Source organism: Pseudorasbora parva, chromosome 12 (assembly GCF_024679245.1).
Source record: "Pseudorasbora parva isolate DD20220531a chromosome 12, ASM2467924v1, whole genome shotgun sequence".
NCBI lineage: Eukaryota > Metazoa > Chordata > Actinopteri > Cypriniformes > Gobionidae > Pseudorasbora > Pseudorasbora parva.
In genome coordinates this window covers 31955462-31981844 of record NC_090183.1, presented here as the reverse complement: position 1 = coordinate 31981844, position 26383 = coordinate 31955462, and the positions used below count along the sequence as shown (strand labels likewise).

Sequence of the window (26383 nt, the reverse complement as noted above, 5' to 3'; positions counted from 1 at the left end):
GCGCCCCTTCCACAGCGCGTTGCTGACTAGAGCGCGGCTTACGTCATAGCACGCGCTCACTGTCAGAGCATAAGGGCGTCGGAAAATGCCTGCCAAGCTAAGCCCTTTTTTCACTCTATCACTTCCAGTCCCCTTTATTCAGGCGGCTGGAAAGGTTTTTACACTGTAGACAAAGTGTCCACTACACAGTGTGCACCCCTACATAAGCACTGTTAATTCAGCCTCACAAAATCACAAATAAATCCCGCCGCGGCCGGATTACACCATATAAAGTCAACTAGCCTGTGGTCAAACACGCTTGTCTGCATGCGCGCTTTCAGTCTAGACTAGAGCATAACGGCATTGTGGAATGGCTCACATACCACCCGCACTTACATTCTCCCAGTTCCCTTAAGTTAAGTGACTGGAGATGAAATATTGCAGTCAACTAGCCTGTGTTAAACACGCTCGTCTGCACACTAATGCTGTGTGCGTTTACCCCTGTGGATTTGCTCACTGGTTTGCACCGTGGGTATTCTACGTAGGTTGTGCGCCACTGCACATGGTTTACACTACATACAAAAGAGCTTTCTATGTAGGAAATGTGCCCACTTTACAGTCTGCACTCCTGCACCCAAGCACTTTTCACAAAGTTCACTCTCGCACACACAATATAAATGTGAGGCGTGCGCCCACTGCAAAGCCTGCACCGCCAAAACTAACACTATCCCCACAGTGTTACAAGCAGTGTTACAGCACAAGCAACCCGGCTAACAGGCCCCTATTACTAAGCGGCCAGCCCCCGAATCTAATTCAACCCCTGGCTTTACGAGCCCAGGCCTGGCAGGCCATTCCTGGTATATAATATTGGGTGTTGAACATATAAAATGAGGTTCTCGCTACAGTTTTGCTCGCAGACCCCGCGATTCAAGCCGTGGTCGAGCCCTCTGTAAGAAGCAGTGTCAGTCACGTGCTTCTCGCTGAGGCATTGAGACTGTTAAAGGAGAGAGCGGCGAAAACAGTACACCCGACGCTAGCGAGTCAGGTTTTTACTGTCGCTAATTCCTCATGCCGAAAATGGGTGGCGGTCTCAGGCCCATTTTCCAGGCATCTGAACAAAGCACTTATGACACGCTCGTTTCAAGGTGCTGACGGTGAAACAAATCCTCGCGCACATTCGCCCCGGGGATTGGGTTTTCTCAATAGATCTGAAAAACGCATACTTCACGTTACGATAACCCCCCACCCCCACTACAGGCCATTCTTGAGATTCGCCTTCGAGGGGCAGGCTTATCAGTACAGTCATTGTCATAGACTCAAGACTTACGGCATAAGAACCACCACGTCTTGATAATGTACATAAAATCGCTAGGGCAGCCGAGATCAGACTCTGTTCACTGCATGGCTAAGCATCTCCTTTTATGGGCAGAGCACAATCTGAGCTCCCTAAGGGCGGCTTACGTGCCAGGTATTCTGAATCAGGGTCCGGACATGTTATCCAGAGGACCCATGTCCCCAGGGGGATGGTCCCTTTACCCGCAAACAATTCAGCTTGCACAGCACACGCTGCCCAATATTTTTTCTGCAAACGCAGGGATGCCCTGGCCCATGTTGGCCCAGACTCCCTCTATATGTTCCCTCCGATCGCGATCCAGCTGCAGCCTGTGCTTTTTAATAGCCCCACTTTGGAAGAACCGCACATGGTTCTCCATACTGTTTCAGCTGTCAGACACAGCCCCATGCCTATTCTGCCAATGAAAGGGAAGGTCTGGCATCCCAATCCCGAGCTGTGGGCCCTCCACGTATGGCCCATCAACGGTATCCCGGAACCTCTCTGACAAGTTATGAACACTATTTCGGAAGCTAGAGCCCCTGCTATCTGGCAGCTCTGCTTGAAGTGGTCAGTGGTTTTCTAACCAATGTGCTACGCGAAACATCGACGCACACTCATGCGAACTGGCGGAACCGCTCGCTTTCTCTAAGAGCTAATGGATGCGGGTCGTCCCCCCTCCATACTCGGGGTGTGTGTCTCCGCCATAGCAGCTAGCCACGCTCCTATCGCGGCACATTCACTAGGGAAAAGTGATCTTATTGTGTGTTTTCTTAAAGGGGCCAGGAGATTCAGCTCGCCTTGCCCCTACCTCGGTCCCTATTTGGGACCTCGCCATGGTTTTGGAGGCCGTGAAGGGTTCCCCCTCCTAACCACTTCAGAACACGAGCTTGAAGCACATATCACTCAAAACCGTTTTTCTGCTGGCTGTGGCCTCGGTTAACCGAGTGGGTGGCTTACCTGCACTCTCCGTGAGCCCTTCCTGTCTTGAGTTTGGGTCCAGCAACTTCAAGGTTGTGCTCAAACCGAGGCATGGTTTTATGCTGAAAGTGCTATCAACCCCTTCAGTATGCAGGTCTTTGCACTGCTTAACCCGCGTCTCAGAGAGAATAAGACGCAAACCTATTCTGCCCAGTCAGAGCATTGAGATTGTATCTAGAGCGCTCCGCCCCCTTCAGGCAGTCGGATCAGCTCTTCATTGCTTCGTTGGCCGCACTAAAGTTTGTGCTGTCATGAAACAGTCTCTCACACTGGATAGTGGATGCAGTCCCACTAGCATATAGGTCCAGGACCTAACCTGTCCTACAGGCATTTAAGCCCACTCCTCTAGAGGCATGGCCTCATCTTGGGCTTGGTCGTGTGACATTTCTTTGGAAGATATCTGTGCGGCGGCAGGCTGGGCCTCTCCGTCCACTTTTATCAGATTCTACAAGTTGGAGGTTCCAGCTCTACAAGCAGGGCTTCTCTCCATCTAGGCTCTATCTTGACCCTGGCAAACAGATTGCCTTACATTTTGGCCTGTACACATTAGTCCTTAAGCACTATTCATTCATCATAAGATCCGACTATGTCCGATCAGCTGTTCAAACGAACCGACTCTTCCGGTTCTTCATTCCCCTTATAAGCCGCCTCTGTCGGTGTCTCGGGGGTTTATAACATGTGCTTTGGGTATACTGGGTCAGTCAGCACACACGGCGCTTTACATTGTGTTCCCATACGTAATACGAGGAACCTCTCTCGAAAGGGAACGTACTCGGTTACTTTCGTAACCTCGGTTCCCTGAGAGAGAGGAACGAGTATTACGTTCCGTGCCGTGTTTTTGCTTCTCAGGTATCGCTTCAGTCGATCTTAAAACCTGACACCTATGGCGAATTAGGGTCTTATATAGCCTCCTGTATGCAAATATAAGCACCTTTTTCGGCGGGCTTCTGGAACGCCCCCCATTGGTTCGTTCCTCTCAGCCGCCTCACCATAGGTTCCTGCAGTTGCCGCAGCCCGGCCAATCAGAGCGCTCCTCGCGCTGGGCTATGGCCGTGCAGCTCACTGCGCTTTACATAGATACCTTTATTAAAAGTTTTGCTTCACATTCTCGAGAAAAGGAGTTTTTCCCATACGTAATACTCGTTCCTCTCTCTCAGGGAACCGAGGTTACGAAAGTAACCGAGTACGTTATTATTTATTTTGTCTGCAGTATTTAAATTTAAAACTTGATTAGCAGTTATGTTCTGGATGAGAGTGTGTAATATGCAAATCGCTCTTTTGGAAACATATGTACTTTGAAGTTTCAGTAAGATAGCGCCTACTGCTTGCTTTGAGTCATGTATGATTCATGTAACACTTCATATACTGACTGTTGCCTTTCAAAAAGTTTCCTTTTCCACTGGCATTGTTAGGTGTAATTTAAGTCTGAAAGCTCAGGAGAGTGTATGTTACATTCCAGTGTGTTTTGTGCAGGTGCACAAATGAAGTTCACCAGAAAACAGCTTCATTCAAATTATTGGACTATAGCTTTACATGGTAAAAAGCACTTTAAAATCTGATCATAATTTTTCAACTTTAACTTAAGAATTCTAACTGCTTATTTCATTTTCATTCATTTTAAATTGCATATATTATTGTGCGAAGCCGCAGAGCTCTGTCTCACAAAGACCCTTTACAAATGTTTTTGATGTTTGTTTTTTCCATAACAAATATTCTTAAATATTAAATAAAAAATTACAATCTAATTTTAGCAGATTTTGTTTTGTACTATTAGTGACCTTTGATCCTTTTAATTATCTAATAGCGTCACTATGCAGTTACAGTTTTGTCAAAATTACGTTTTCAGTCACCTGTGCTTTGGGTTAGATAAAAACATTTACTCATCACAAAACCTCATGATTCTGAAACTTGTGTTGTTGCACTTGCATCTGTTTTTGCCATCACTTGGCTCTAATTTAGCTGGAACTGCCATTTGATTTGGATTTATGCATTTCCATTAAGGTGAAATATCTGCAATGCTATGACCATTGCTTTAGGGAGGAATGAAAGAGGTTTTAAATGAAAAACACATGCTCTCTCTCTTCATACCTTAATTCACAGGCGTGTGAATATCAGTCTGCAAATGAGATCCATTTACTCCAACAGTATTCTCAATGCCAAATAAAATGTTGCTGTGCTAATTTGAGAGCTGAATTACAGAGACACTATATGACAAAGACATAAACTATTATAAAAATGTTTGGAATGAATGCTCTAAAGTGGTATGAATGCTTACATCGCTGCAGGAAATTTCCACTACCATTATTTTTAAGTATATTATTAAAATCTTGACAGTTATTTACAGTGAGCAGCGAAGGGAGGCTCTAAAGCGTAACCGAAAGTGTATATACTCGTCTTCATAGGTGCCGTTTCAAAAGCCCTTCACTGTCATTTTCTGGTTATTTGGTTGGTTAAGTACCAATCCCAGATCTGGGAAAGCTCTCGTTTAAAGGGCCACAAATTGAAACCAGATTTCGACACTGATGTGTGATGATATATTTAATTGAGGCCTTTAGATAATATATGACCTATCTGTCTTCCAATCTATATGAGGCTGTCATTAGCTTATCTGCTATATTTTATAATGAAAAACTGGTTAAAGTTAGAGCTAGGATTTGTTTATGTCAAGAACAAAGCTTACATGGAGACTATTAAACCTATAAACTATTATATTATTAATATAATTATTTTTAAGACAATTTAATGCAAGTATCATATAAACTGTGTAATTACGTTATATGATACTACTCTATATTCGTCCTTTTCAGTCTCTGTTAGCGCTGCACCGATATTAATATTTTGGCTGATACTGATAATAACCGATAATTCTTTATATTGGAAAGTCCGTAACCAATATAAATCCACATTTTCTAATCAGACTGATAACGATAACATTCAAAATAAATATACACTATATTGCCAAAAATTTTAGGACGTCTGCCTTTACATGCACACAAACTTTAATGACAATCCCAATCCCATTCGTAGGGTTTAATATGGAGTTGGCCCACCCATTGCAGCTTCAACTCTTCTGGGAAGGTTTTCCACAAGGTTTAGGAGTGTGTTTATGGGAATTTCTGACCATTTGTCTAGAAGCTCACTTGTGAGGTCAGGCACTGATGTTGGACAAGAAGGCCTCTGTGTAGGCCAGTCAAGTTCCTTGACATCAAACTCGCTCATCCATGTCTTTCTGGACCTTCCTTTGTGTACTGGTGCACAATCATGTGGAAAGGACCATCCCCACACTGTTCCCATAAAGTTGGGAGCATAAAACTATCCAAAATGTCTTGGTATGCTGAAGCTTTAAGAGTTTCTTTCACTGGAATAAGGGGCCAAGCCCAACCCTCTGAAAAACAACTCAATACCATAATCCCCCATCCACCAAACTTTACACTTGGTACAATGCAGTCAGGCAAGTACTGTTTTCCTGGAAACCGCCAAACCCAGATTCGTCCATCGGATTGCCAGACAGAGAAGTGTAATTTGTCACTCCAGAGAACATGTCTCCACTGCTCTAGAATCCAGTGGCGGTGTGCTTTACACCACTGCATCCGACACTTTGCATTACACTTGGTGATGTAAGGCTTGGATGCAGCTGCTCTGCCATGTAAACCAATTCCATGAAGCTCTCTATGCACTGTTCTTGAACTAATCTGAAGGCCACACAAAGTTTGGAGTTCTGTAGCTATTGACTCTGCAGAAGTATACTTCTGTGCACTTGTGCCCCTCAGCATGCTCGTGAATTTATGTGGCCAACCATTCATGGTTGAGTTGTTGTTGTCCCCAATTTCTTCCATTTGGTTATAATACCACTAACAGTTGACTGTGGAATATTTAGAAGTGAGGAAATTTCATGAATGGACTTATTGCACAGGTGGCCTAACCTATCACTTTAAGTGAATGAATTCACTGAGCTCCAGAGAGTGACCCATTCTTTCTCAAATGTTTGTAGAAACCGTCTGCATGCCTAGGTGCTTGATTTTATACACCTGTGGTCATGGAAGTGATTGGAACACCTAAATTCAATGATTTGGAGGAGTGTCCCAATATAGCTGATACCGATTTGGAGGCCGATATCTTACATTTCTACTAGTCTCTGTCCACCAAAAAGTCCCTAACCTGAAAAAGACTCCTTCTTTAAACATTATTACTATTCATGACTTTAGTATCCTTGATGTGGCACAGGAGAAAAAGTGCATAAAGTTAATGCGATTTACTCTTCATTGCTGGGGGTTTCAGAGCACATTAAGAAAATATTTACCTGTAAAATGTAGCTGTAAAAATGTACTAGTTTTTGCTTATTTGTTGCAATACGTTGATGTGAGCCCCACTATGCATTTATATTCAAAGAGCACACTGTGTCCTCATTGCAAAATCACTGACACTATTTTTGACTTCCATTTCCTTTTTCCTGATATGGGCCTCATGCTGTTTATGAGGTAACCAGGCTCTGTGCGAGGCTACGTTTTACTTTAGAAGCGATCTATTGCATGTGAATCATGTTGACTAAAGTGCTTAGAAGACCATGTGTGATGTGTAATTGACTCGGTTTGCCAGGTTGCACTGAAGAGCCAGTATTGTGGTTTGGAATCAGCTAAATCCCTACTATATTTACACTAAGAGGTCTCACGAGGGGCACGGCCTTTTTGTGCACTATTGGCGCTCTGTGCTGAGGTGTTATGTTTAATAAATTCCTTCAAATCACTGATGCTTTTTCTTTAAATACTGTTATCATATAAAAGGTGTTTAGTGTGATTTTTCTGGAATTACATTTTCTCATCAGTAGTTTCTGAAAGTCAGTTTATCAATGTCTGGGATTGTTGCTCTTTGGGACAAAATTTACATATTCTAAAATGTTTAAAATACTTTACTTTTTAACTATAATGATAGAGCAATATTTCAGAGAAGTTTAGCACAATAATCTTTACAATTAAGGCCCGTTTCACATCAACTATAATAACTATAATGATAACGATAAAGATAAAAATAGTTCTAAAAATTTGAAATATAAAAGAATAGCAGAATCAACCTACAACTTGGATGATAATGGCACAGAGAAACATCATTATTGGAATAACTTTTAGAAAAAAATATTCCAGCTGATGAATGATAAACACGCTGACAGCCAATCACAATCCAGCGGACGATAACAACCGCAACAAGCTTAGAATAAACAGAACGATATAATCCACTGCACTGTAAAAAATTATTTAAAAACGAGTTACCTGGTTGCCTTACAATTTAGTTCATTGAAATAAAAATAAAAAAATGTTAATACAATGAAAATCTGATAATCGACATCCTTTATTCATTAAAAGGTTTCGTAATCATATTGGGTAATTGTGTGTGTTTTATTTGTGATCACGCAGTGAAACATGCCAAATTGTACTATTATCATGATTTATCAAGTTTTTTATGTGGTTCAGATACAATAATATTTTGAAGACAATGATGGCTTTAATGGGAAGACTATTTAAAAAGTATACAACTCAGCCACACTAATATCACTGCTTCATGGCACCTCAACATCTAATGGCCTGAAAACATGACGACTTTGAGGGTTTTTAGTGAGCAATCAGTCTGGAGAAATAAAAGGTCCGAAAATAAGTTGGCTATTAAAAAGAAAAGGTAAACATAGTTCTCAAATAATATATATTGTTTAAATTGTTACTGCCTTTAGTTATTATTTTGGAATAAATGTATACTAACTTGATGTATTTATAGGACTTTGCCTCATTATTTTAAAACAACACCGCACGCCACTTCTTGGTGTTGTTGGTGTAAACGTGCTTTTAGAAAGATTTTTTCCAGCTGATGAACAAAGCTAGCCTAGAAGCACCATAGCTGCAGCAAATCTAATCTGCCACAACTCTCAATACATTTCTGAGCTGTAAACGGCAAACTCTGGTCGGGCCAATCACATCGTGTATAGAGACGGTGGGCGGGGCTTAACAAAACTGGCAAACGGCGGTCTTTCGAATCAGCTTTGGCCGCAACTTTGGAAGACTTGGAGTTAAGCTTTTCTCTGAGAAAAGAACAAAGAACGGCACTGATGTTATTCTTAAAAAGGGAAGATGTGTTCAGAGTTTTGCCAACCGGATACGGTGAATGTTTACTCTATCAATGAGCTCCGCTTCACCTTCGTTGCTCTGGTTGGTTGTAGCGCTATCCTATCGCGTGCAGAGGGAGTTTGAAAGACAACCGTTTATCCGCCCCTCGGATTGAGCCCTGTCAATGGTGAGTTTCCAGACCATCTTGATGTGGGTCTGGCTTGTCAGGCTAGAACAAAGCATAAAAACAGCCAATTGACAGCCAATCAGGATTGATTAAAGAGCTCAAGCATTTAAAGCAGCAGACAACCTGTTGCGCATGCTTAGAATAAACAGAGTGTTACCATTATCAAATGTTTACCTGCTTTACTGGATTGAACGATATACAATTCTATTTAAATACAATATATTATAAAATATAAAATTGTTGCAGTTGAATTAACTTACGATCTTAAAAGTTGTGGACGTTAATATAGTTATCGTTATGGTTATCTTTATAGCTATTGTTTTGGTGTGAACGTACCTTTAATCATATTTGAAATAAATATTTATAATGACAATACTTGCTGCTCTTTGCAAATTTGAGCCCATCAAATTTGTTCATTAAAACGTTTAATTATTTATCTCTATAGGTAATTAATAATCTTGTTATATTGCAACGTTCTGTGAAACTATTCAAATGCTCAACTACTACTCAAATACTCTTGTACTTTAAATACTTTAGTTATTTAAAGCATTTTAATGTGGTTTTCTTTTTCAAAAATTTGATATTTTATGCTGCAATATTTTTTCCTGTTCCAGCATAGTGAAAATTCTGATGATATTTAGGACGACTATTATTCATTTACACTTATTCATATGGCAGACACTTTATTGCAACCTGGCAATAAATATTTGACCTTGTCATTTCAGGGCACCATGCTATTCCAACAGTTCAATTGCCATATGGGTAACATTTATTGTAATCACAATAAGGTTTTGTTTGTTAACATTAATTAACTAATTTTGTTACCATGAACTAAGATTGAACAAAACTTCTACAGCATTTATTAATCTTTGTTATTGTTAACATTTATTAATACATTATTAAAATCAAATGTCATATTAAAATCAAATGTTTGTTTACTAGTAGTTAATGCACTTTAAACTAGTATGAACAAACAATTAACAACTGTATTTTTTATTAACAAATGTCAACAAAGATTAATAATGTAACAAATGTATTGCTCATTGTCATGCTAAATGAGACCTTATTGTAAAATGTTTACCAGCAGAAATATGTCTATTTGATTTATTCTAATCCTAAAGTTATAAATATAAGCTTATAGAGATTAATACATTTTATGCCAGCATCTTAGTCTGAAGCAAACAGAACGTAAAAGTTCCTTTAACACTAATCTCCCTTTGCTATGAGAGTTAGTATCATCAGTTTATGTAGGATGGCAAAAGTGTTTTTTTTTTCTCCAAAATTCCATGTTGCAATGTGGAATATTCCTCGCATTAAAACACCAAAATAAATATGAAAGGGAACAAATAATGATGTATCTTCTTTATTTTGGTGTGGCAGATGTGCTTTCACAGAGAGACAGAGGCTCATGCGTGGGAGACACAAACCCAATGTTGTGTTTTGATTCCATTTCCCTTTTCCAATGCTTTTGTTTCTAAGGCACAGGGGCTGAAATTCAGGGCTAGCAGTTATTGGTCCAAACCCCTTCAGTGAGAGCACACTACCATTCAAAGGTTTGGCATCAGTAAGACTTATCAATGTTAAAAAAAAAAAAAAAAAGATTATGCTGACCCCTGAATTTACTTGATTAAATACAATAATTAAAGGTAAATAGTATACCATTTAAACACAATAAAAAAATTAATATTTTCTATTTTAATATATTAAAAAATAATATAAATTAAATATAAATATAAAGGTTATCCTTCTAATACCCTTTATTCCTTGAATGGCAAAGCTGTATTTTCAGCAGCCATTACTCAAGTCTTCAGTGTCACATGGTCCTTCCAATTATGCAGATTTGGTGCTCAATAAACATTTCGTTGAAAACAACTGTACTGCTTAATGTTTTTGTGGAAAGCTTGATATTTTTTTCAGGCTCCGTAAAAAAAAAGAAAAAAAAGGTTTATATATATATATATATATATATATATATATATATATATATATATATATATATATATATATATATATATATATATATATATATATATATATATATATATAATATTTAGATATAGATATAAGTTGTTCTGTACTCCAAACCTTTGAACAGTATGCGTGATGTGGTTAAAGTGACTATACTTTTAATGCGAACTATAAAAGTAATAATGTTTTCTTTGAAGCAGGAAGTATGAAGCATGGCAGGTGATTTAGAAAGCTGCAGCATGAGCTTTCTTTTATAATTCCTTAGAGTCGCTGGTAAAATGATTTTAAACATTCCAATATTCTTGGATGCCACAAATGAGAAACTTTAACAGTTGCTAAATATAATGTGCCAGAGTCTGTCTGAAAGTCTGCAATGTCTGAAATTTTAAAAACCATCCATATTCTGAAGTGGTCGCCTACTTTGTCTTCTCAATTTATGTGATTAGGTCATGACAGCTTCATAATGCAGTACACCACTAGCTGACTGGTTTTTGAGACAAATCTCTTATTACTTCCCCCGTTGAGCTCTGTCTGCCCGTGTTCCCTTCTATTACTCTCATCTGCCTCCTTGCAGAATCCCTCGTTGTGAACACCATGAAACATTTGAGGAATGGCCTCATAGGGCTGGTACCAATTTCAAACACCACAGTTCCTTTAATCATATATTATGCTGTAAATGTGTGGAGCACATATGAATGCTTCAGAGGCAACGGTCCAGTAATTCCATATGTTTACTACAGTCTCACTGTGACCTAGATCGCCTGCTCTGTTCACACTCTGCCTGAAATAGGCTGTTTTAGCATGAAGTTCATAAACCAGGAGACCTCACCTAAGCTACTGCATGTTTTACTACTGGAATACCCTTTGAAGTACTTCTCAGAGTAATAAACCGTGAAAGATTTTCTGTTCACAGACCATTACGTAATACTGCATTTTGATACAAATAACACCTTTATCATCCATCCGTGTCATCCATTTTCAAATGTTTACCTGAATACAATATACCTAAAGAATATAAAATTGTATTTGCACTTGCATTAACTTACTACCTTAAAAGATATGTATTCAATTGACTGTTAATGAACTGTTAAAAGTATTTTGAACTTGGGAATGTGACTTTGGGAAATGCTGGCAGGATAACACACCAAAGAATCCTCTCCCCACTGCGCCGTAACCCCGGTATGCACTGCAGCGAGTAATTGAGGGTCCTTGTAACCCAGGTCATGACTGTGCTTTCCCCTGTGTGGTATCCACTCTGCTTGGGAGTTCAGAGAGAGGTTTGCAGAGTCACACGTGTTAACCAAATAGGGTTGTCCCTGGGGAGACCAAGCACATTTATAAGAGACACCATTAAAAAGGAAGAACTGAGGAAGTTGTTTCTCATTATTGAGCTCTCGAAGCCTCGCAACAACAATCCAGTCATTGATTCATTCGTCATTGATTGTTATGCAGTTCTTTTGTTGTTTTGTTTTGTTTTTAAGCCACTAGATATTTTGTTTGATTAAAGCAGAAACCCCAAAAAGTATGGGTGTAAAGTGAACACGCTGTAAACTATATGGTTTAAGTTGTTATACACTGAGGGAAAAAAAGACAAATGTAATTTTAAAAAGTTTGCATGCAGATTTTTAAAGTAAATTTAACATATGGAAGTAACCAAACTCAAGTAAAATGAACAAAGAAAATAACTTGACCTGTAAAAGGTCATTTCTCCTTATTTGAAATTTACTTTGCAATACTTTTTACTCTAACACTGAAATTAACCACGCATTCCATATTTAACACATTATAAAGTAAAATATCTAGCTTCTGCCTGACCACCTTTCATATTCCATATTCAACTTAAAACGGAAAAGCGTAACTGGCGCAAAGTATAGGACGTAGGAAGTAAGATGTAGTGTAAGCGTTTTGAACTGTGAGAGGCCTTACACTTTTTTCTACACTTTCTACACTTTTTACACAAATGGATTAAGCAATTAAGCAAACTCAAGTTAAAAGAAAATAAATTGGCCAGTAAAATCTAATTTCTACTTATTTGAAGTTTCCTTTGCAATGAATTAATAGCAGTGCAAATAACACTGATTTAAACCACGCTTTTAGAGTAACATCTAAATACATAATACAATAGATATTGTGCAGACACCATATCTATGATGGCAACAGTATTTCATAAAATACACACCAAAATTGCAATAATTTAGTTTATTACCAAATAATAATTTTTCCACCAAGCAATGTGGTTATTAAGCAACATTTATCAGAATGCTTGCAAATCAACATAAATACTCAGCAACACAGTAAAGGCCCGTTCACACCAAGAATGATAACTAAAATAGCTATGTCGCCTACCACTTAAAATGCTCGAGCTTGAGCAGAATGGATACTGATTGGCCGGCTATCAATGTTTTTATTGTCATTTATCAGCTAAAAAAAAACGTTAAATTGTGTGTTTGTGCCTTTATCATTATAGTTGTGGTGTGGACTCTGCTATTCTTTTACATTTTTATATCTATATATTTATCATTATAGTTATCGTCCTTTGTGTAAATATGCCTTAAAGGTATAGTTCACCCAAAAGTGAAAATTACTTTTTAATTTACTCACCCTCAAGCCATTGGATATGACTGTATATACTGAAAAAACATCCCTATTTAAAACATTGTAAAGTAAAATATCTAGCATCCTCCTGACCGCCTTTCCATATTTAACTTACGGAAAAGCGTAACTAACACAAAGTATAGGACATAGAAAGTAGGATGTAGTGTAAGCATTTTGAACTGCAAGAGGCGTTACACTTTCTTTGTAAGTTCTATACGTAAGGCGGTGAATTCTAAATCAATACACTGATTCATAACCGCTTGAATCTTTGTTTTGAAATCGGCCCATCACTATATATGCCGTTATTTAGTTGTTGTTGTTTTTTGGCGCAAAAAACTATTTTCGTTGCTTCATAAAATTATTGTAGAGCCACTCTGACTTTTTGACGACTTCTTTAGTACCTTTTATGGGTCCTGTGAGAGGAAATTACATTGGTGTCAATAAAAGCCTTTTTGAGAAATCTTGATTTGTGTTTTGAAGATGAACGGAGAGGTCTTACAGGTGTCGAACGACATTAGGGTATGTAATTATTGACGGAATTTTGGGGTGAACTAACCCTTTAATGAAATGCAATTAAATGCATGCATTCTAGTGTGGCAGATGTGTCCAAATACTTTAAAGCCACTCTGTAATTTACATAAAGGGCAAAACTAATTGCCTTAGTCATCATGCTAAAGTCACATTAAACTTTATCATACTCTTACAGAGTTCCTCTTCTTAGTGAATATTTAAAGGGGTACTTCAGCGCTGGGAAGATGAATCTGTATATCAATGTTGTAGAAATGTGAAATTATTTTTGAATTTGGTGTCTTCTAGACTGAGAAAAGACCGAAAAATGTATTTTTGTCTCATGGGGTTGAAAGACTACAATTCCCAGAATGCTTCGCTGCCCTGTGAGGCCATTCCCAACACCACCAACTTCATTACTGTGACTGAGTTAGAGAAGACACTACAATTAAAAACTGAACGTGTCTGTTCAATATAATGAGTGAGTCCAGTCTGGCGCGTTTCAGTTCATGCCTTTGCAAGCTTAACTTTCATAGAAATTAATTTGAGAAGTTTAAAGACTTACATTGCTCACCACTCCGTTTAAATGAATGCCTGTAGCTGTGAGCTGAGCTCTGAGTGTAATCTCCCATCCCCCATGCGCAGGTTCAAAACATGCAGAAATGGCTCCCTCTGCTGGCTGTAGTCTTTAGCCTTTGGCCAAACATTCCTACTATGAGGCAAATATCGTCAATTTGCATCATAGGAGGAATTTTTCCAGAAATAAAATGCTTAAATCTCTTGTCTATGAGGATATGAGGGGGGAAAGCACATTTATTTGGATATACTCCAGGGTTTCTACTGATACAAAGCCATATGCTAATCGCTGAAGTAACCCTTTAAAGGGGTGATGAATTGAGAAATCAACTTTCCCTTGAGCTTTTGATATATAAAAGTTCATGGTAATATAAGAATACCCTGTAAGTTTCAGCACGTAAGCACGGTTCGCGCTTATATCGAACGATCGTGCGGGCCAAGTTATACAAAAATAATAGTCCAATCAAATGCGGGTGGATGAGAAATAAATCTTTGTTTTTTTTTAATAAAGGCGTACTTGAATCATTCCGATTGCTGCTTTCAAAACAATCCCTCCTTCATGTGAACGGAACTGACAGGGGCATAGATATGACAGGAGCTGAAGCTCATTAAATATGCAAATCTTATCCAATCCTAGCTGTGGGCGTTTACTTCCAAGTCTCCAGTGCGTCACGCCCATCAAAACCCAGCGTTCAAGAGAGAGCCTCAAAACCAGTGTAGAAAATAGCCTATTACTTATTAGTTATGATGTTTCTGAATGTAAAAAACACACAAATGTCATTAGTTGACCTCAGACAACAGGTTATTTTGTATGTTGAGTCTATGAGGCCTTTTGGCGATCTTTTAAAACTAGTTTTGAAATGCTCAACTTTAAATGAGGCAGAAATGCCTTATCACACATGATCGTATATAGGGCACTCCTACTCCAATCCTGTGAGTAGAGTTTTGTTTGGCTGATGATGAAGACTTTTCTTGGCTTCTGAAGCAATCCAGCAGAGATCCAAAGTCACTTTTGTTCCAGCCTTAAAATTTAAGCTGAACTTACCGTATATAACTTTGATAAATATGCATATTGCTTTTTCAATAACAAAATGTATGTTTAGTTTCTAGAGACACAACGAGATATAGTTACTGAAAAAAAATATGGTTTTCTAGTTTTTGCTTTTACAATTTAGCATGTTATGGTTTTACAAGATTGATTTTAAAGGGCTGCAACAGCACCAACGCAAGCAACATTACCAATCTGTGTGTAAACTGTGCTAAAAACTATGCAAATCGGACCATTCAGCCACAGTTGCTGCTGCTCTAAGTAATGACTTCCTGGGCACATTTATTTTCATCTTTGAGAGAGGGAGCCGAAGACAACTATTGGACGCTATGAGGAATAAAGTCATATGAACCAGCTTTTTTAGTTAGTTATTTGAAATATAAAAAATATGTGTTACTATTCTTTGTAATTATATGAAAAGTAACTTTTTTGGGGTGGGGGATGTAAATGAGGGAAAGTTTATGATGATTGTCTTTGTGTCTCTTCATGTTACATAACCCAATAGGAATCATGTGTTGAGACTTTCATAGAACAAGGACAGTCATGACCAGTCAAAACCAGTGAGTAATCCTGCGCTTGTTTACAATCCAGCATTTCTCCATTATAATTAACGCAAGCTTAGTTTTAGTCTTTATAAAACTAAATATAGTTGATTGACTTGTAATATTGAGTTTTGCTGAATCTTGACATATTCCCTTAATCATTTGTCATAAGCAGTTATGTTGTTCCCTGGTGTTTGAGAACATACATGTTGTGTAATAATCATCCAGTTTTATTTCATAGATCAGTTAAGGGGAAAGTGACATTTTGACTAAACTGGTCATTCATACTGGCACTAACATGCTCTCTGAGGTAACGTCTGACCCACAGTCAGACAGTCCACATCCCCTGGTCAGTTTTTTGTTTTCTTGTGATGGCAAGGCCAGAAACATACTCTGCAAGTAGACACATGCAGGCATTAATGCTCAGCCAATGCATTGCAAATGCACTATCCTGTTTAACATACCATGCAGGAGTTCTCGATTTGCTCAAATAAGCTGAAAGCTTTTCTTAGAGAAATGTAAGCCCTACTAAATGTCCCAATGGAGGCTAACGATGGCGGGTGAAGGTCGCTGCGCATTCTATGTTTTCAGTTGGGCATAAAGGATTTAATTCCAAATATTCTTTATCTGACTCTATTTAATCATAATTTCGGATTTAGGTTAGAATGCCAATTGGTTATTCATATTTAATAGTTTAATCACACATTCAATTATTCTGTTTAACCCTTTATTGAAATTATACCCATTCACAACCTGAATAATTCCAGAACAAGTCAGAATCAATCAAAGTGTAACAATTTATTAACAGTTAGGTAAATATATAATGGCAATTACATAATCAATTCAAAGGTAATAACATCAAATACTCTGAAGTAAAGAATGAAATATATACCTGACTTACATAATACTGCATGGGTTAAGACATCCAGCATTATGGGCTGACCTGAATACAGTATCAAGCCCTTATCTCTTGCAACATTCCTTTAAATACCTAGATAATTCAATCGGTTAAACCAAATGCGGTTACTGTGATTATAATTAGATCAATCCGATTTTGTGTTTGAATGGGTTCTCAACATCTGTGAAGGGGGGCATACATTTACATACAGAAAGCATCCTGTATTATAGATCTGTGGGAGGTCACCTTCTTAGTGGCACACAATATTTTCTTAACTTATTAAAACTTCTTGGAGGGTTGTATTATAGCTGGGAGAATGAGACCACTTTACCAGACACACTGAGACATTTCAAATGATAGTAAACACATATAGTGGCCCTTTATATTAGATGGCCTTAAAGGTGGGGTAAGTCTTATTTCAAAATCGTTTTAGAAAAAGGACACGGGCCGAGTGGAATAACAAACTTGCAGCCAATCAGCAGCACTATTGATGGTGAGAAGAGCGCTCACTCTCGCTCTGTGCACGTCATTATTCAAAACACACGAGTCACACATGACGGACACATTAGCCGAGAACAAGCCTAATATATGCTGCTTGACCATGCTCGTGTGTCATGTTCGCTTGTTAGTCCATTTGCGATCATATTGTCGCTCACTTCAGCGATGATAAAGACCCGTTTATTTCCACGCCATATGGAGCATCTAAATCCCCTCACTGTGTGCTTCAAGCATCAGCTCACACAATGTCTCCGACAAATAAGATACTATACTCCTAATATATGTTTGTTTCCTCTTTTCATGATCTATATAACCCTTATCCAGTCATAATTGTAATATGTTGTTAGCTGGACTGTTGTGCTTGTGTTCTATAGAGTTGTTCATGAGAACAGTTTGATCGCTATCTCTAATCTTGTCATAATTGTAATATGTCATTAGTTGGACTGTCAACTTGTGCTATAGAGTTGTTCATGAGAACAGTTTGTGATTTTGTGATCGCTATGACTCTAATCTTGTCATAATTGTAATGTGTCATTAGCTGGACTGTGTGCTTGTGTACTATCGAGTTGTTCATGAGAACGGTTTGTGTGTGTTTTTGTGATTGCTGTACCTCTAATCTTGTCATAATTGTAATATGTTCGTTAGTTGGACTGTCTTGCTCGTGTACTATCGAGTTGTTCACAAGAACGGTTTGTGTTTTTGTGATAGAAAGGATGACTTTTTCATTGAATATTCGACCTGGATTAGATACACAGAGATTCTGCCATAGCCGTTGATGCCTCTGTGTTTATGTATGTGTGGGGTGGAGCTATCAAAATAGGGGCGAGACCCTTTTGGGGGTAGGGGCGTGTTTGTTTTGGTGATTTGAAATACCAACAACGGTTACCAGATAGCACTTACCCCACCTTTAACAACTATGTACTTACATTTAAAAATAAGTACAATGTACTTATTGCGTTCAAATTCTATTGCAAAAAACTTTTGCTGATATTGAGGTGGGAAAGTGATAGCGGGGACAGGTGTGGTGGGGTGGGTAAGTTTAAGGGTAGGGTTAGGTGTAAGGGAAGTGGCAACTGTGTAATAACAAATATAACTACAGAAATTAGTTACAGATGTAATTACATACAGGTATTTTTTAAAATGTAAGTACAATGTAAAAACATTAATGTAAGTGCATAAGTGCATTGTATCAAATGATTAATTAAAATATTGAAGTAAATGATATATAGTCTTTTGTCTTTCTAGAGGAGGAAAAAGGCAAATACAGGTGGTAATATGCAGAGTGTGAGGGTGAGGTGAGTGTATCGGTATGGTGTCGCAGGAGAGTGTTTAAATGTTAATTCTTAGGAGAGTTCTTTGTTTCTCAGTCCAGACCTCTTGGCAGCAGCCTTACAGAAACTAGCTATTTATGCTATATGCTAAGTATTGGTTAATTTATGCTATGGCATGTTATATTTGTAAATATAAAATACTGTAAGGGTTATGTTTGGTTTTAGGAGCTGTTTACATGTCATTTTTTTAACAAAAACTGGAAAACCTTTTATGTGTTTTGGACATTCGTCTGAAAATGCACATTTTTGAAAACTGGTTTAAAAGTGCAAGGTTTTTAAAAGAATACCATTATTGTCTCTGTGTAAACTACAAAAATGCAAACAAGGGTAACATAGTTTTTCTTTTGTGACATCGCCAACTACTGGCCTGGCAGCATAATACAGCGTTTTCAGTCATTTTTGTGGATTCGTGTGAACAGGTACTGTGTTGTGGCCTGTATGCGGAAAACGCGAAGCTAAAACCTTTCTGTTTCTAGTATATTGTTGTCATGTAAACATTGTCACATGCCTGTCCTGTCTTGTGTGCCCATGTGGGTTTTGTCATGTCTAGCATGTGCTCCTGTCATTGTCTGATCCCTCCCCCTTGTTATCTGATTAGTGTTGATTTCTCCCACCTGTTCCCTCTTGATTTCTTCCCCTTATAAGCTCCTTGTGTTTGTCAGTCTGTGTTGGATCCTTGTATGTATTGTCTCCGTCTCCTGGTTCCCCGTGATCTCTGTTGGTTTGTTTAAGTTTGTATTTTTATTATTCTATTATGTGTTTTTCCCCCTCGTGGGTTGTTGTTTTGAGTTTATGTTTTGTTTTTGTAAATAAATAATCATTCTCCTGCACATGAGTCCTCGCACCATTTTCCTTTGTCTGTGACTTGACAAACATACCCTAAGTTTGGTGTGTTCTAGTTTTCTAATTGAGTTACACGCCTGTTCCCTGTTCTGTTGATTATCTTCCTCGTGCATTTAAAGGATTAGTTCACTTCAAAAAAGAAAATTTACAATGCAAATTTACAATTTACAAACTGCAATCAATGCAGTTTCAAAGGGCTTTGATTGGCTTCAGAGGGCTCTGCATGATCACAGCCGGGAAATAGGGTCTTATCTAGTGAAACCATTGGCCATAAAAAAAAAAAAAAACATTTATGTACTTTTTATCCTCAAATGCGCAACTTTGTGCTGTTTTTCTTCACGGCGTATGGTGTCATCACACCGGAAAAAGGTCACGCACTAGACATGGAAGTACCAAGCCAGTGTTAATACGAACATGACTAAATCAAACTCCCTTTATAAAAATAAAGGTAAGACAACGACGTCGGACAATTTTAAAGTTAGGGGAGAACATGAGATGGAGTTTTTCGGTGCTGTGTCTCTACTTCAACGTATGTCATGGCCGTGACATTTCCAATGTGATGCCGTTATACGCCGTGAGGAAGAACAACACAGAAGTTGTGCATTTAAAGTATATACATTTTAAAAATATATTTTCAATGACAGGTTTCACTAGATAAAACCCTATTCTTCAACTAGGATCGTGCAGAGCCTCTGAAGCCCTTTAAAACCCTTTTGAAACTGAACTGATTTAGACCTTTAACCCGTTGGTTGCCATGGAAGTACATTATATGGAGAAAAATCCAGGAATGATTTCCTGAAAACACGTAATTTCTTTTCGACTGAAGAAAGAAAGACATTAACATGAAATGGGGGTAAATACATTTTCAGGAAATTTTCATTTTGAAGTGAACTAATCCTTGAGTTTTTTTTTAGTTCCTTGTCCGGTGTTAACATTATGTGTCATGCGTAGAGTTTATGTTCCTGTTGTTCTTTAGGCATATTTTTAATTGTCTCCCAGCATTGTGCACATAGTTCCCAAGTCTTTATAAAGGGAGTATATGAGCAGCTTCAAATACCTGGGTGTGAACATCTCCGAGGACCTGACCTGGACTGCACATATCCAGTCTCAGGTGAAAAAGGCCAGGCAAAGACTGTACCACCTGCGCCAGCTGAGGAAATTCCGGGTCTCACCAGCTATCCTGAAAACTTTCTATTCAGGGGCAATAGAAAGTTTACTGACTCAGTGCATCACAGCGTGGTATGGTAACAGCACCAGTCACGACTGCAAAGCCCTGCAAAGAGTGGTGCGCTTGTCCGAGCGCATCTCAGGGTCAGCTCTCCCGTCTCTGCAGGACATCTACATCAAACGATGCAGAGGCAGAGCTACAAAAATCATCAAGGACATTAATCACCCGGCCAACCCCCACTTCACCCGGCTGCCTTCTGGTAAGCGCTTCCGTAGCCTGATGGCCAAAACTGAGAGACTCAGGAGGAGTTTCTTCCCACAGGCCATCAGACTCCTGAACGCTGTCACTTAACTACATGTGACTTCACCTCACTCAGTATTAACAAACTCACATACTGATATTGCACTGCACTTTATTCTTGTGTTCCATGTAACTACTCATTATAATGCTGTTTGCACATTACACTCCTGCACTTCTGTTATCCACGTATTTATTTTTATAGTCTCCAGTTTACTATCTCACTTATTTTATTCCACATCTCTTATTTCTTTTACTTGATTTATTCATAATTCTACATATGAATATATATAGCACCTTATCCTATTCCTATTTTATCCTATTCCTATTTTATAATTTATTGTGCTTTTTTTGTTAATTGTTATTTGCTGTCCATGGAGCGGACCTGTTTACATTTCACTGCCGGTTGTATTCTGTATAACTGTGTATGTGACAAATAAAACTCTTGAACTTGAACTTGTCTGCGTATAACACGCGACTTTGGGCTTCTTTTTTTGGCAAGTTGTGTTAAAAAATGCCGCGTTTTTTGGGGTATTTTTAAAAAATGTGGTTGATTGTTAGGAAAATATGATAAGCAACTTCGTTTCTTTACATTTATGGTCACTGGTTTGTCCAATACATTGCCTGATACTTTTTCTTCTCACAGCTAATCCATTCAATGCAACATGCTGTAGTAATTCGTCCTCATGCATCCCGCCTCCTTCTCCCCCTCACTGAAGAAAAATCACGTTCAACGTGCAGGCATGTGATGTTAGAAATGCACGAAATGATAGTTAGTAGAGATGTACAGAGATGGAGAGGAAACAGGGAAAAGAGGCACCTCATTTAATTTCAAAAATATTTTCCTAATGTATAACTATAATTACAGGCTATTGTAAAAAGTATACAAGTACAAGTATACTAATAATAACAGTATAGTTTTGAATTTATTTTATTATAAATATGTGGCTATATTGCAGCACTCCCTTAGTTCTTGCCTGTGTCCCAATTTACTGTATAGTCCCAATCATAGACTGTAAAAAAGTGCTTATTATTAATCCTGAATAGTATGTGATATTAATAATTTTGAATACTTGTTAGGGCAGAATGCACATTGAGATTGCAGGGCTTATCTTTTTCACAGTTTGCAGTGTGTTCACGACTGCTCAATATGTGCAACTCCGACTATGGGTTACCATAATTGGCTATGGGTTACCATCACGTCCCTTTTTCTCTTTTTCCATCTCCAAACCTATTCTATTCACAGCTGATCGGAGGATATTGTGTGGCCTTTATTGCAATTTGAAGATTTTTGGAAAATCAAATCTGTTTTTGCTTGTCAAACTCCAAGAGTTTTTAGTTTAATATATTGCATGCTCATTTATTTATAATTTATTCATAAATGATATTGATGATAATAAATAATAATAATAATAATGGACTTGTTTTGGGCTTGTTTTTGAATCCACAGTTGCTTATTTGTCTCACAAGAGTTGGTAACACTGTGCATCTCTGTAGACCATCTACATAGCAACCTGTAACAAATACATAAATATGTACTATTAGTAGTTGCTTTTTTAACTATTAGAAGCTCCTTTGTGAAAAAGAAGTACACTTTAGCATATTTGTAAAAAAGAGTACTTTTAAATAAATAGAATTTAAAAAGAAATAAAAAAATATATTTTAAAAGAATATACTTAAAGTGTTAGTTCACGCAAAAATCAAAATTCTGTCATTAATTATTTACCCTCATGTCTTTTCAAACCCTTAAGACTTTGGAACACAAATGAAGATCTTTTTAATAAAATGAGACTGCTTCCTGTCTCTCCATTGACAGCATATGCACATTGATGTTTCATAAAGAGATCGTAAAACTAATCCATATGCATTGAGCAGTTTGGTCTACATTTTCTGAAGAAACTCGAGTGCTTTAAAAGATGAACACTGAATTTAGGCTTTTATTCAGGAATGACATGAGGATAAAGGACAGAATTGTTATTTTTGGGTGAACTATTCCTTTAATTACAAACTGAATGTAATGTTTTTGGGCATTGCATGAATTGCATGCAATTGTTATTACATGAAATGTGTTCCGTTACAATTCAATTACATTTCAATGTATTATTGAATTAGATTTAAATTAAATTAAATTACCCAAACTTTAATTCCACTTAAATAAACGTATGTCATTTTTTTATAATTTCCTCATAAAAATCCAGAAAAAAAAATCCAAAAAGTGCATCACAAGTGCACATTCATTTATTTTTCAAAAAGATAATCAACTCTGATTTGACCTTATACTTTACATATTTATTATTAATATCTGAACATACATATATCAAGTATACCTTGCAGTTTTGCAACGTTTTTACAAGACAAAGAAACAAAATAAGAAGATTTTGCAATCTTCTGTTTTTGTTTTAGCATGCTTTAAACAGAAGCAGCTGCATACTGAATTTGTGTAACTATGAATGTTAAGATGTGCTGGCTAGTTTTATTGTGTGTCTGTGTTTGCTCAAAATTATATGTACAAAGCAGACCTTCATAAAAGTTTTGATGGTCAGTACTTGAAGTAAACCCAGAGAGCAAGTATTTTCTCTTTGTAATTTTTTTTAAACTCTAGCCACAATGCCTTGTGAAGTTTTCCCAACAGTTCTTTCTGTTCTCACATCAGTATAATGAATATATGGAAATTCCATTATGCTCTGCAGGCAATTATTGCATCTTTATTGACCAAATTAAAAACCATTGCCTCAAAATAACAACAACCTGTTTCCACATTAAACTTGTGTCATGGCTCAGTGCCTTTTTGTAATTGGGAGAATAAAAACTGAATGAAAGTATAAAAACCAGCCACTGACATGAGCATTTGGGCAGCATAATCATGCTGTTGAAAAGCACTATATTGCCATTTCAAACTTGAATGACTTTCTTTCTTCAGTGTAACACTAAGGAAGATATGAAGAATATCTGAAGAATGTTTTGGCTTTGGCTTCTTAATGTATGCATAAAAAAAGACATAAAACGTGTTGTTTTTTTCATAATATCTTCTTTTGTGTTACACCGAAGAAAGAAAGTCATACCAGTTTGGAATATCAAAAACAAATGCTTTCATGAGGGTGAAATTTGCTCAATGGCTGTTAAGGTACATTAGATTCCTCTCTTAGTTGAGTTTTATTCAAGAGAAACCATGTTAGAGCAGTTCCTGGATGTCTGTGGTGAAATGAAGTCATGAGTTTTTTCTAACCGTGTGTCTCATTCTCCAGGAATGATAGTCCCATCTCCGCCTGAGATGAAGCAACTTTGGAAGATGCTCTTTCCGCTCCTTATTCTCCTTTACCTATCAGGAGCTGTCAAGTCTCAAGTAAATCCAGGTAGTTATGTTTTTTCATTGTATAAAATGAGATTAAAAGATGTAAAATGTATGATTTAAGCCACGTTTCCAACACCGGAACTTTCCCTAGAAACTAGAGATTTTTGGTGTGGTACTCGGTGTGTTTCGACCGCAGGGAGGAGTGTCTAAATGAAGTTCCAGGAAGTTCAGGAACTTTCAGAGATGGAACCTGGGCACTGAACATGCTGATTGATTTCACACATCAATTTTGATTGGTTGACTCCACACATCATTTCATTTCAAACACCATTTTAGATTCTGGTAATAAGTCTGTTGTGGTCCATGCAGTAAGAGATGTTTGCTATTCGAAATCAACAGTGGAGTTAAAAAAAATACGACCGATGGACTGGCGACGAGGCTCAGGCGGACAAAATCCAACGGGAACTGGAAAGTCACGTGCAGTCCTGCGTCACTAGACTAATTCGCTTAATCTTCACGGGACTTTAGAGCGTGATAGAAATGCAGACAGAAAACGGTCTGGAGGATAAAAGTTCCTGGGAAAAAAGTTCTTGGGACAAATTGTTCCAGGTAATTTCCCTGGAAACCTGGCTTTAGTCATTTAGCTGATCATTTTATCCAAAGCGACTTACTCAACAGTAAAATGATGATAACTTATACATTTTAGAGTTTGTAGGAACTCAAGCCCAAATTTTAACTACTAGTCTACAATATTATATTAATTAAACAGCTACAGTAGTGTAGACATTGGTTAACATAAACTTATTTGAAATTTAGCTATGGAAATCAGTTGTTGTGGTACCACTAACAGCATGTGGTCAAAATCTTGAATTTAAGATGTTCTGAAATCAGTTTGCTGAAATTGTAATGCTATTTTTGACTAGGTTTGAAACTTGCAGCCTTGCACTGTTAGTTGTAGTTGTTGTTCGGTCTAATATTGAGGTTTGAATAAGGTCTGGAAGATGCCCAGATTCCATTCTGGTTCTCATGGCTTCTTCTCTTTTGTCTGCGTCTTTCAACTTTTGCTTTTTCTTTCTAGCATGGGTGGTTTGTGGGGAGGAAAGTGTGATGTCAATGTGAGGCTCAATTATATTTTACAAGGAAACCAGAAGCCAGCTCATGGTGAGCAGCCGTACAGTAGAGACTAAAGCATAAGTCTGGAAAGCAGCTAATACCACCATGGCTAGAGACAGTTTCTTCTGGGATCCCCCCAGGATTTAAACCACATTGTGCTTTAGTACTATATTTGGATGTGTTTCTTTATTAAGCAGATGAGTTTGTTACCTAAGGTAACATTGCTTCCTTCCTCTGATCCTGTGTCTGTTGCAGTTCCATATTTGGGGGAAAAAAATGAATGCAGACATGACATTAAAGCGTAACATTGAAAATGCATTGTGTTTTAAAACATACATTTGTGTAGTTCTTGGTTCAGTAGCATGCCAATTAAAAAGGCAAGAAATGCATAAAGTTCTGGTTTATTTTAAAGCCATATTGTGCATTGTTTAATTGTCGCTTTGCTTGTTTAAACTACAAAGTAATGTTTGGCTTGTTTCAAAGTAAGCATAGAATATGTAAAATGCTTTGTTAAAAATCCTTCCGTGTGGTCTATGTAAATGGAGTCTGAATTGTTTAAAAGCGTTGGCTTGTGGTACAAGTAAAAATAACAGAATTACACTCAGCTGTTCTGTTGCTAACCGAATGCTCTGGATTGTTACTTTCCGGGTTGAAAGTATCAGAAGTGGGTGAAGGAGCCATGAGTGGCTCTGCCAAGTATTTTCATCCCAGAATTTTGGAGGAAAAAAATTTGCATAAGGAAAAATATGCTTATTGGATACATTAACCCCCTGTTTTACAGACAAGGCTTAAGCTTATCCCAGACTTAAATACATTTTTGAGCTGACATATCTTAACATATGCTAGTATCATTGTTTTGTCCCAAGAAGCACACCAGTGATGTTGTTCGTTTTTTGTTTTTTCTAACGCAGGTTTATAAAAGCCACTTAAATGCCCTAATTGAACTAATGCCTAATCCTGGCTTCATTTAAGCCCTGTCTAGGAATCCAGGCCTAAAATTTTAATTTGTGACATTATTTACATGACAATTAAGGTAAAAAATAAATCTTATTCTCATATAATGTGAAAAAACCCTTTACAATATTTAAATCATTTACATACATTATTTAAGCATTTATACATAAGACATAAATGTATTAAG

The 26383-nt window shown here is 37.6% G+C and overlaps 1 protein-coding gene across 3 annotated transcripts in view; it reads left to right on the top strand.

Moving 5' to 3' along the window:
- The window catches only part of ddr2a (discoidin domain receptor tyrosine kinase 2a), a 58070-nt gene that overhangs the window by 8284 nt on the left and 23403 nt on the right, over positions 1–26383 (top strand). For all 3 annotated transcript variants that reach the window (XM_067458438.1, XM_067458439.1, XM_067458437.1), the window contains exon 3: positions 24083–24190. In XM_067458438.1, coding sequence (XP_067314539.1) covers positions 24085–24190 — 106 coding nt within the window. In that variant the 5' untranslated portion in view covers positions 24083–24084. The remainder of the gene's footprint in view (positions 1–24082; positions 24191–26383) is intronic.